The sequence below is a fragment of the Stegodyphus dumicola genome, chromosome 1 (assembly GCF_044657685.1).
Source record: "Stegodyphus dumicola isolate Sdum_Otavi_A_Nest chromosome 1, ASM4465768v1".
Lineage (NCBI taxonomy): Eukaryota > Metazoa > Arthropoda > Arachnida > Araneae > Eresidae > Stegodyphus > Stegodyphus dumicola.
The window spans coordinates 240,970,572-240,983,276 of record NC_140768.1 but is presented as its reverse complement, the minus strand read 5'-3'; the positions used below and the strand labels follow the sequence as shown (position 1 = coordinate 240,983,276).

Here is a 12,705-nt window from a genome sequence, read left to right as displayed (position 1 = left end):
CCATGTTCTTTCTATGTTCAAATAACCAACTAACCTAGTTTAAGCGCGATTTCCAAGTGAAGTTACTAGCAAAACCCGAATACTCATTAAAAATCATGTTTCTTGCCAATCTGGAGTAACATAAAAGATACGGGGCTACTAATTGAATTGCTGTTACGGTACGCTGTTTCTAAACTTAGATGGTCATTCCTTAATTAAATAGCCCACTAGCGGCCGAGCGGTAAAGACGCTGAACACTGGTAGTTCGGTCTGAATTTCGAATCCCGCGAACGGGCTGGCTGCATGGGCGTTTTCGTGTTTTTCCCCATGTGTAACGTGTATACGAGCCAGTTTACCTTAGAAAGTCCTCCACGAAGGAATCCCTCCCTTTAGGCAAATAACCCTCGTGTGCTTTGCCATAATTAAATAATCCAATCCAATCCAATCCTTAATTAAATATAATTGATTTGTAACTTCTACAAGAGCTGACGGTAAGAATTGAAGTATAAATAAATAATGTCGTGTGCAATCTTGATTAATATAAAATTAAAAATGTTTGCATAGAAAAATATTTTCATTCAGACAGAAAGTTTTTTTTAAATATTTGCAATTACTTTATAAGAAGGATTTATTAATAACCGTAATAATTACTTATTATATTACTGATGATTAGGATTCAGTTCTTAACAATTACATTCTAAATTAGAATGTTAAGGATATAATGAAAATTCGCTACGCACAAAAATACATTTTAGGATCAAAAATTAGTTGATTTTTTATGTTTTAAACTTCTTAAATTCATTTAATAAACAGCGTATCCTCGTTGTTAATTTCATCTAGAATGTTGGGTGTCGTTTATATAATTATTCTTACTTGTCCACAGAACAGGCTGACTTATCTAGCCATTAAGTAGCTGCAGATCATTTCTACATAACCATTGAACTTCCATTAATTCAGTCTCTAGAGGGTTGTATATTTATATCATAATTTGACTTTCATAAAAATGATTATTCTAAATCTTATGCTTCTATAAAAATATACTGTGCTTTAAAAATATGGATGATAGTACCAGCCGCTCTTTCAGCCACTTCAAAAGCATCAGTTTGTTTAGAAATAAATTGTGCAGTTAATGTCATAAAATTCAAATAAACATCAAACGAAAGTTCTCAGTTTTAGACAATTCGATTTAAACGAAGTAAAGTAGCAGACGATAAAACGCCGAAGGTAAAAATTTACTCTTATTTTTTTTTTTTTTAAAGGAAGAAAGAAATTTAGAAAAATAGTTAAAAATTTGAATAATATCATCTATATTTTTTAAATAGCTTTTCATGTAGTATTAATAAATATTTATTACGCATCATTGAGGGAAAATATTTCATATAATATTAATTCTTCGTAAAATTTTACTTGAAATTTAAGGTTAAAAATAGATGTGGAAATTCGCTGTACCAAAAATCCATACACCACATTTGGCGTTATTATCGCTCAAAAAAAAGATGCCAAATTTCAAAACGCGAAAATATGTAAATTCGTGTATATCTTAGAAAATTTTGAATAAAAAGTATAATTTTTTGCAGATATGCTTAAAAATACACCTACTTTAAAATGATGGTAAAACTTTTATAGGTTATAATATAAAATTTTTTTCGAAAAATTTATAAAAATTATTTAAAAATAGAAATTTAAAAAATAAAACAAAAAATGGGTAAATTTTATTTGGAATGAACCTAAATTTCGAAATGTGAAAAGCAAAATAATAAAAGTTTAATAAAAAAAGAGATATTAATAAATATTTACCAAATTCAATTAACATTGAGGAGCTAAAATTTTGAGAGCTAATATTTTAAAAACTACTCGTATGATTTTTACAAAACTTGGTATTCTGGCATAATTTGAGTCGTAGAATCGAAATATGGAAAAATATTGATATGTTATTTCAGAAAAATTCCGATTTTGTGTGAAAATATTTATGTTAGAATAGTGCTATATATAAATCTAATATATATCCTAAGTCGTGCTTTCGAGACATGAAAAACGCAGTTTGAATTTTGTCAATCGGCACAGTAGAAATGAAGATACAGCACTGTCCTTTTTTTTTTTTTTTTTTTTTTTTTTTAGCAGTGTACAACAAACCTAGAATTCCAAATCAAGCCGGCTACAGCTATCGGGACTTCTAACCCTATATTCTAGGAAATTCAAAAAACAACAATCACAAATACTAAAGAGACTGAAGAGACTCAATAAAACTGTTTTCTGGAGCGTGGCCCCAACTCTCACTCTGTAACTATAAATGAGCTCTCTGTTTAAAATTAGTCTGATTGGCAGTCTGGTGAAGGCTGATGCAAGAAATAGAAGCTACGGAAAAGCAACAACATAAAAATGATAGGTTATTAAAATAAACCTTATAAACGGAGAAGTATTGTTTAAAGTTGATTTCAAATATTACATACTAAAGGTCCATGCCTTATACAACAAGATCTATGTCCTTACTCAGATTCAGAATTAGCCCGAAGTTAGATTATTAGTCTTAAGGTTCAAACTAATTGAGAAGTAAGCCTAATCTAACCAATCATAAATGCAGTTTTAAGGAAATTGATGTAATACCCATTTCAAAGGTTTAACTAGTTATCTTAGTAAAACAGTGTGCGCGAAAAAAAATGTGCAGTCTTTTGTAGACTACCGTTGCTTTGCTTGATAGTATTAAGGATAAATAGTACTATATCTAGAAGAATATAACAGGTTTATTTAGAAGATTGATAAAGAAAATAGGCACAATTTGAATTAAATATTAAAAATAAATTACAATAAGAAATATCACTTTATTATACTCATCACGCATCTACTTTAATTCTATTTAAACGTAATGAAATGATTTCCCTTTCTATTATTTTAATGATACAAAAGTCATAAAAGATATATCGGAGAAACAACGGCCCAGTCAAACCTGAAAAATAGAAACACTTCTTCTAATTAAGGAGTTACGTGTACTATAAATACATTTGAGGTTAAATAAAGCTTTTAAATGACATTTTCTGGAGAAAATCCTAAAAGGATCGGAATTGCAATCTGTACTCATTTATCCGCTAAAAGAAAAGTTTTGTCATGTTGTTCTTACACTGTCAGAAACATCACTTTATGCAATGCATTTCAATTTGCAGCTTTCTTTACAAAGAGGAAATTCTCCAAAATACAAGTCTGCCTTTTCTCGTTTCTTGGAATGCAGTTTTCTTCTTATTTTAGTTATTCGTTTGCATAAGCAAAGAAATGCTTTTCAACAGCTCAAATGAAAAAGAAATATATCAGAAGCAGATGTTCTGAAAATTTTATATGAATGCAAGTCGATCTAAGTCATATTTTTCGCCTAAATAAAGAAATATATCAATTCTTATATTTAAATTTGCTTGTCTTACACGTAACTGTTTTACGCACATTAAGTAACAAATTTGCGGCATTTTTTATTTAATTTTAAATTATATCCTATTTACTTGCATATCCCCAATCTAGTAATTTTTCTCATAGCTTCTTCAGCATACAGTTTAGAAGCTTCTGGTTTATGATAATAATTCAAAATGCTTAAACATGACTAGAAAACACATTGACTAGAAATAAAATAATATTGAAATATCTTTTGTAACTGACTACTTAAAAATATACGTAACAGCAATATTAGTACGTCTACGTATTCATGTGGGATTCTTAAGGGCTGTTGCACATGTGGGATTCTTAAGGGCTGTTGCAACCCAAAAATCTTCAAAAAACGGTGATTTCGGATTTTAGCATTTTCAAATTCTCTACACTTTTATCTTTCTAAAAATACTATTCTTTAATCTCTACGAAAATTAGAACTGTAAAAAATCTAGTTTTAATTTGTCATCGAATGCTTTGATAAATGAGGATTTTTACATAAAAACGCGTTTTTCTCCAAACGTGATTTTTTTGTACTCGATGTACCTTTACTCAGGAACCACTGCTCACAGGTATCTAACCTTTTATGGCATATATGGTTTCCTAATATTTACTGAAATGAGTTTTTTGTGATAAACTAAGAAAAAAAATTTTTTTAATTTTTTTTTTTTTTTTTTTTTTTTTTTTGTGTGTGTGTGTGTGTGTGTGTGTGAGAAAAGTGGTAAATTTTACTATGCCTAACAAAATATTCTGCAATTTACTCCAAAATTCAAAATGTTTCAAAAGCTCATTTCAGTATAATTAGATAGGTATACTTTAATTACACAAAAAAATTTTAAGCGTGCATCTAGAGTAGATTTTGAGAAAAGGTACATCGAAAATGGCCAATTTAACATTTTCGGTATAGGGGATGCTGATATATATTCTCTATTTGAACTTTCCTATTAAAAATGGTATACACCACGTAATTATAATCTCTCGATTTTCTAAAGTTATAATTGGTAAAAAAACGCGAGTAAATACCGTATTCCTAAGTTTTTTTATAAAAGATATTCTTGGGGATATTAAAGGGAATTGAAATTGCATTTGAAGGGACTTCTTTACTCTCTAAATTTATTGCAACTGACAATTATAATTTCATATATCATTACTTTTTATAATGACATTTATATTATATTTACATATCAGTTTTTGAATTCTTTAAACCTTTTGTTTAGGCTAGAATGTGACATTTCTCAGCACATTTTCACTTTAAAAAATTACTTCAATTCACAACTGATTTTGTTTCTTTCATGCTTATTTTTATATATTAGTTTATTTCATTTCGAATGTCAGAATAAGATTGCTAGATTGAAGATTCTGTGCTTTAATTTTTCATCATAATTTATATGTATATGTAATATCATGATTTGGAAATAGCTGCAATGGATTGCCGATGGTTTGTTGCGTTTTAGTAACTTGGAGATTATTTACTGCATAGGTGAAGAGATGAAACCTGAAGACAGACGTTGGGGAGCAGATTCGCCACATAAATTTTATTTCTTGATAAAGCAATTCTTTAGATGCAATGCCTGATTCTCATCACTATAGATACAATATGCACCCCTAGCCCATGTTTTCAGGCAATGGACGACACAGAGATTCGAGTGTCGTATATTAGCAAGAGCGAAGGCAAAAGCGAAAGAAGGAGCTTTGCATTCAAAAGAAGCGTAAGCTGTAGAAAATTTCAGTTATCGAAGACGTGATAGAGCGTAACATATCTGCATACCTGTGTATTATGTAAGATGGCAGGAAAATGATTAACTTTGAAACTACGCAGTCCAGGAAAAGTTAATATAAAGAATTGCTATTTTTAGAATAGAAAGAGGAAATACCCAATTCAAATTAAGAATTAGGGGGACTATTGTTAATGTAAGTTATAATTTTCATTTAAATATTTTTTATCTTACACATATGTAAATTATAAAATATTTACTTTTCTAATAATAAATTAACAATAGCCCTTTAACTCCTCTTTTCAATTTCAGCATGCTCCCCTCTTCACTCTAAAAATAGTAAAGCGATAACTTCTAATACAATCTTTACTTCCTACAATTCTGAAAAGTGATCCCTCATCTGATCTGTATTGCGCAATTATTCCTGAAATACGATAAAATCTTAACGGAGCATCCGAATATTATGCCTACTGCTTTCAAAAAAATATATTTTTCAAGTTTATCGGATGCAAAAAAATTCTTTCAGAACAAGGCTCTGTATCACCAATTTGATTTGTGTTGGGTTAAATTAAAATGTATGCCAACGATGAATAAAAATGAAACTATTGAATTCGGCTATGCTATAAAATTTCTGGTTTATGAATCCATCTACCACACCAAGTTATTACAATGAGCTTCTTCCAATTTCATTCCATATATATATATGGGAGAGACCCGCAAGTTCCACAGCCATCAGAGGGCATCACCTGCTCGCCGACAGCGAAAGCGAGGTGAAAGAGAAGGATGTCAGAGAGATTCCACGCGAAGATGGTAAAAAAAGAACTTCACAATGATAGCGAACGCGAGTAGGCGCCGAGTGGCTATTTAAAATACAAAAAGTGATGCAGAATTTTATTTGTATCTACAAGCGCAAGAAGACGTAACGGCACTGTTATTCAGTTCAATCTGTAGCTTTTTTTATGTATCAATAAATGTGTGTCTGTGGTGTAGAAGACGTACGGAAGTGTTATTTACTGAAGGATATCATCTTTATCTCCCCCCCCCCATATATATATATAATGGTTTTGAAAATAAAACGAATCTAGTTTCAGTTGTGGCAAGGTAAGCAACTCTTTTATTACTGAATCACATTTTCATTTGATAATTTAGATTCTGAAGCATACAACTGGCATTATATCTGCTACCTGCCCTCAACAGTGCGTCGAATGAACTAGTTCCTCGAATTTTAATTTTCGTGATATCTGATTGGTTGGCTTACGCGAGTACATAGTACAAGCTGGGGATACGCAGTTAGTTATCCAAAAGGTTCAAGAGTTCGAGGATTACATAGCTTTAACCAATCTGACGCTGCATATCACCATAATGGCAGAGGCTGGCCAGATTTTATGATCACCATACAACAGGCCAGCAACTTTGTTCCATTCTGGGCAGTGGATGAAGAACGGAATCCCCTCCCCAATAACTCCATCATCAACTTTACAATAAATCAGGCCACTTCTGCAACCAGAGTTCAGCGCTACAATCTCCCAGGTTAACATTAACATCTTCAACAATCGCATTCGACAAAAGCTTTCCATAATCATGTCAGATTACAGAAAGCACTACAAGTGAAGCCGTAAACGTATTCACAGTGCAACTGCTAAGGATGTTTCGCAACGTATGTGAGGAAATACTCCCAAGCAGACAAGTAAAAACACTATATACTCTTAATTGGCAAACCAAAGATCTCCGCTCGCAGCAAAACAAATGCAGAGCACTAAGCCGCAGACTTGAAAACAGAGAAATGATTGAATATTCCAACTACTACTTAAGAATCGTTTAGAAAGGAAAGCGCAGTCTACAAAAGAATAATCATCAGTACTAAAATTCAAAGCTGGAACGAGTTTTGCACTAAACAATTAGTCACGTAAGGCATTTTTCACAAGACTGCTATTAACAAGGTCTACAATCCTTAGCAATTCCGTCTTCAAGAATCTGCGAATACAAATAATACCAGAAATGACAGATACACTCAACAATGTCCTAGATGCTGTCTTCCCAGCAGACTACTTCAGAAGACACAATGAAGCAACAGCGCATTCGTGCAAACAATACAACAGTCATAAATGATAAAAAATTCACAAAAGAAGAAATACAACAGATCTTCAAGAAATCGCCTGCCCCAGACGTATAAATTACGTAATATTAATTATAAAATTATATATAAAAGTTTTCCAGCACTTTCTTAACATTCTTTAACACGCTTCTGCATGCCGGACTCTTCTTCACTGATTTCAAAGTTGGACAAGTAATATTCATCTTTAAACACAACAAATATCCTAGTAGCCCTGACTCCTACCATCCAATATGTCATATGTATGCTTTCAGAGCTAGGAAAAGTATATGAAAACTTCTAGTTAACCCTTGAAGTATCACCTACACAAAGGCAACAGAATCAGCAACAACCAATACACGTTTAGAGAAGGGAAAGTTTTCACACATACACTCATGATTATGGAAGCAGCGTCATAGAGGATAGGCAGATTGGCCACACAGCCATCCTCAGCCTCGATCTTAAGAGTGCATTCGATATTTGTAATGGCCAGGTATTAGACATGAACTCAAACAAGCAAGATGCCTAGCAAACATATATCAAGCCTTCGGCAGTTACCTCGCGAACTGCGAGCAGATCGTTATGCATGACAATGGCATCCTACAACGCAAACACACACCACGAGGATGCTCGCAAAGATCATGTGTCAGTCCAGTCTTATAGAATTTGACCTTCAGTAGCATATTAACTGCTACACCTGCTACCAGCACATGCAGGTAATAGCTTACGCAGATGATTTTGCCTTCATAGTCGGGGGGAAATCTAAAAACGAGCTGAAGATACATGGAACTCAGACTCTCTCAGCAGTCATATGATTTCTGCAATGCAAATTGACCATCTCAGAAGACAAATCCAAGGTCTTTATAATTCCAAATAAAGGGAGTTAAGAGCAGTATTATTCTAGGAATTATAGTCAGCAGCAGCAGAATTAAAACTGTGAAAGAATTAAAATATTTGGGCCTTACGTGGGATCGAAGACTGACTTAGATCCACTCACATTAAGGAACTCAAGCAATGTATTAGTCACACTAACCCAAAAACTTCGCACTAAATTCACACATTCAAAAGATTGCCTTCTCAACTATCATAGAAAGAATAGAAATGGTTATATAGAAGTTACATATGCTGCTCCAGTCTGGGCCCTCCCGCGAACGGGCTAGTTGCATGGATGTTTTCGTGGTTTTCCCCATGTGTAACGTGTATACGTGCCAGTTTCCTTTAAAAAGTCCTCCACGAAGGCATCCCTCCCTTTAGGCAGATAGCCCTCGTGTGCTTTGCCATAATTAAATTAAATAATCCAATAATCCAGTCTGTGCCCAGCCGACGCAAGGGATGAAACTAAAACATCTTCTCAGTGTCCAGCGCCCATTTGAGCTAAATGTCACAAGAGCATTTCGAACAACAGCAACTGCATTGATTAATATCCTAGAAGGTCTAACACCACTGCATATTCGTATTGAGCAAAAGGCAATCATTCAATCAGTATTTCATCTTCGCACTCCCACCAGCTACTTCGATGAATGACATTATCCAAACAATTATGAAATGTTAGTGAATGACATGCTCATCCAGCACTTAAAAGGGCAAGCAAGGTATACGCATACATCTGCAACATCATAACATCCCCAGCAACAACACTAAGGATACGTGGATGGCTCATGTATGTAAGATATCTCAGAACTTTACTAAAAGCGATTCTGTTGTACTGTATAAAGATTATAAGGCGTAATGTTAGGTTAGTGAAAAGTAAAAAGAAAACTTGGGAAGGAAAATTTCGGTTCTAAAACGAATTTAGTATGTTGTTATTAATATTTTAAATAAGAATATTTTAGAATAAGTAGCTTTAAAAGCGATAAATAGTATGTACAGTCTTAAATGAAATATGTGCAATCTAACTCCATTTACAATACGGCTCAGACGGGAAAGTGGTTAGTGACTTTATCTGCCATACCGAAGGTCCCGGCCTCGGATACCAGAGAATGCATGACTATAAATTGCCTGTGCCTTCAATAGAAGGTTATGGTGGCCATCTGTTAGGTGCCTCTATAATAAAACGACCACCGCTTCTGGCCTTACTGGTGGCTGGCTAGTACCCGCCATAAAAAAGCACTTTATTTTCAATAACGAAACAAATTTTTCATAGTATTTCATTGCGAATGAAAAAATCATTTGTCCTTTGAAAGCCGCTCACATCTTTTGTAGGAAATCAAGCCTAAAATTTTGTCACTGTGAAATTTATAAGTTTCAAAAACATTACTTACTACCGTAAGTTTTATCAATAAAAGAACAAAATAATGCAACTAAAATAGGTTTGATTTCAATTTTCTTTTTAAATCTTCTTGCATAATGAAACATAAATGTTAACTATACATTTTACATGACTCATGCATATTCCCTTATATAGATCATAAGTTAGATTAATGAAAGGCTAAAAATACTTGAAAAAAGTAAGTGTGCGTTTAATTGAAGCATTGCTAGCCTTCGTTATTTTACTGTTAAGATCGGGCTCTCACAAAATTATTTCCAATCCTTCATTTAACAAACTAAAACATGCACCTGTTCGGATTTTGTGCTGTGGATTTATCTCGAGAAATTGGTAACGAGTGGCATATCCTAGATTTTCTATTGAGATCCAAAAATGAAACATCAGAACCATAAGTAGCATGGAAGAAACTCACCACGTCTTAAGAAAGCAAGGATGAATAATTTTAAATCATATCACTGCTGATTGCTGATTTGCTTTGTCGACTGTCAGGGGACGTTTTACCAGAAAGTTATGCCCAAGGATAAACGGAGTCAATACTCAAAATTTCGAAAAGGTTCCGAAAATATATGGTTTGGTTTGGTTTGGTTTGGTTTATGTGATTACTGCAATGCCTCGAGGGCTATATGCCTAAGGTGAGTAATGCCTCGTGGAGGAATTTTTAAGGGAAACTGGCTCGTATACACGTTCCGAAAATAGAATTAATTTTTGTGTGACGGAAACTTCTATAGGTACTTTCATGTTGCACTTCTGTAATCACCCTGCTATATAGTGCTCTGCATTTCTGAATTTTGTATTCAAAATGACATTTCAGCAGTTCGGCATGATGAGATATTTTACTATTTTCCAGATTGAAAATTCATATGAATGGGCACCGTCTTGGCTCTGTAGACAGTATCTAAAAAGCTATTAAACAATTACCAAACTGACGAATTTCCTCAAACATCATCTAATGCAAGTTTTCGATGAGCTTTTGATTCTGAGAATTTTATATACGTAGTTAGATTATGATGTTAGTTCCCGTAATTCTGTCTTCTGTCTGATTGGTTGGCCTATGCAAGGAATAATATCGAACGACAGTTATTTTCGAGTCAGTTGTAAACGGTTGCGAATTGGGGCCTAGTCTGATTGCAGTTTGAACTAGGCGAACAAATTTCTAGGAGAAATTGCTATTACGTTTCGAGTTCTTATGTCTGATATAAGCTTAAACGACCAACTGAATGTGATTCCGTTTCAAACGCTCCAGCAGCAGTGCTGCAAAACGAATGTCTGTGTCAGCATATAACTTCCTAAGTGAAGAACATACTACTGATTTGTAATTTATGAATACAATATTATGTTTCATACTCTTCATTTTTCTGTAGCACCTTTTATAATGATTTATCGATATAAATTTTAGATCAAGATGCACATTGCTTGATTAAAATAACTTTTAGTTTTAAAATCTTATAAGCTTCTTACCTGCAAGCTAATCAACTGATCATTTAAACAGCTCATCATCTGAAAAAAAAATTTTGAAACGGTTATTTTCTAAAATGAAAGACTATATAAATCATGTCATCTATATATCTGATTATTTTAACACGTGGAAAATGGGAAAAGAAAAATAATTTGATTCGATTTTTTATAAATCGAATGGAAAATTTCGTTTTAAAACGAATTTAGTATGTTGTTATTAATATTTTAAATAAGAATATTTTAGAATAAGTAGCTTTAAAAGCGATAAATAGTATGTACAGTCTTAAATGAAATATGTGCAATCTAACTCCATTTACAATACGGCTCAGACGGGAAAGTGGTTAGTGACTTTATCTGCCATACCGAAGGTCCCGGCCTCGGATACCAGAGAATGCATGACTATAAATTGCCTGTGCCTTCAATAGAAGGTTATGGTGGCCATCTGTTAGGTGCCTCTATAATAAAACGACCACCGCTTCTGGCCTTACTGGTGGCTGGCTAGTACCCGCCATAAAAAAGCACTTTATTTTCAATAACGAAACAAATTTTTCATAGTATTTCATTGCGAATGAAAAAATCATTTGTCCTTTGAAAGCCGCTCACATCTTTTGTAGGAAATCAAGCCTAAAATTTTGTCACTGTGAAATTTATAAGTTTCAAAAACATTACTTACTACCGTAAGTTTTATCAATAAAAGAACAAAATAATGCAACTAAAATGGGTTTGATTTCAATTTTCTTTTTAAATCTTCTTGCATAATGAAACATAAATGTTAACTATACATTTTACATGACTCATGCATATTCCCTTATATAGATCATAAGTTAGATTAATGAAAGGCTAAAAATACTTGAAAAAAGTAAGTGTGCGTTTAATTGAAGCATTGCTAGCCTTCGTTATTTTACTGTTAAGATCGGACTCTCACAGAATTATTTCCAATCCTTCATTTAACAAACTAAAACATGCATCTGCTCGGATTTTCTCATGTTTATTTATTGAAATTACTTTCTTAATCATTCTTAATAATACTACGATTTCATTTGCAGAGCTATTTTAGTTCAACGTTTAGCTAAACATACTTATATTTACTTCACAATTTCTCTTGATTTATATATAAATACATGTTAAACACCTACCGAACGTGTTTTATAATAAAATAAACTATTGCTTAATCTTAAGTCTTAATCAAGAAATTCTATTTTTGTACCGAATGGACTGCTAAATAACACTATAATTAACACGCAGCATTAATGCTTGCCTTCAGTCTCAATATGCTAATAACTTTTACGTAAATTTACCCAAAAATAACCCCAATATTTTAGTTATGCAACCCTGTTACCTCAGGCAAAAAATTAATGACTAGTCAACTCTATAACTTTAAAAAACTAAGCATTAATACTCAGTAAATTTATTTTAGATGTTTATGTTAAAATTCCCTAAATATATATAGTTTAAAGCAAGTCACATAACTATTTATAGTCTTTTATTTGATTCAAATAAATTCGCATAGCTAATTCTTTGCTTAGTTACTGTGTTACTTTTGAAGGAGACTTAAAATGTAAAATAGTATAGTTTCTATTTTAAATTGTTTAAATTTCATTACAAACGACCCTTTAGACAATTTTATTTTCCAGGATTCGAAGTATTCATATTTGTATTTAACAACACAAAATATTAAGCCTGTAAGCTTAAAATTACAAAATATTAAGCTAAAATAGAGTTCCTTGAAGGCCAGAATATTGAAGAACTATGTAACGACTATTCGCTTGTGAGTAAGTAACAACTCCGGAGAA

The 12,705-nt window shown here is 32.6% G+C and overlaps 1 protein-coding gene across 4 annotated transcripts in view; it reads right to left on the bottom strand.

Moving 5' to 3' along the window:
- LOC118197159 (uncharacterized) overlaps nucleotides 1-12,705 on the bottom strand; it is a 74,190-nt gene that overhangs the window by 13,821 nt on the left and 47,664 nt on the right. For all 4 annotated transcript variants that reach the window (XM_035368661.2, XM_035368663.2, XM_085826804.1 and 1 more), the window contains exon 4: nucleotides 10,916-10,954. In XM_035368661.2, the coding sequence (XP_035224552.1) occupies nucleotides 10,916-10,954 (39 nt within the window). The remainder of the gene's footprint in view (nucleotides 1-10,915; nucleotides 10,955-12,705) is intronic.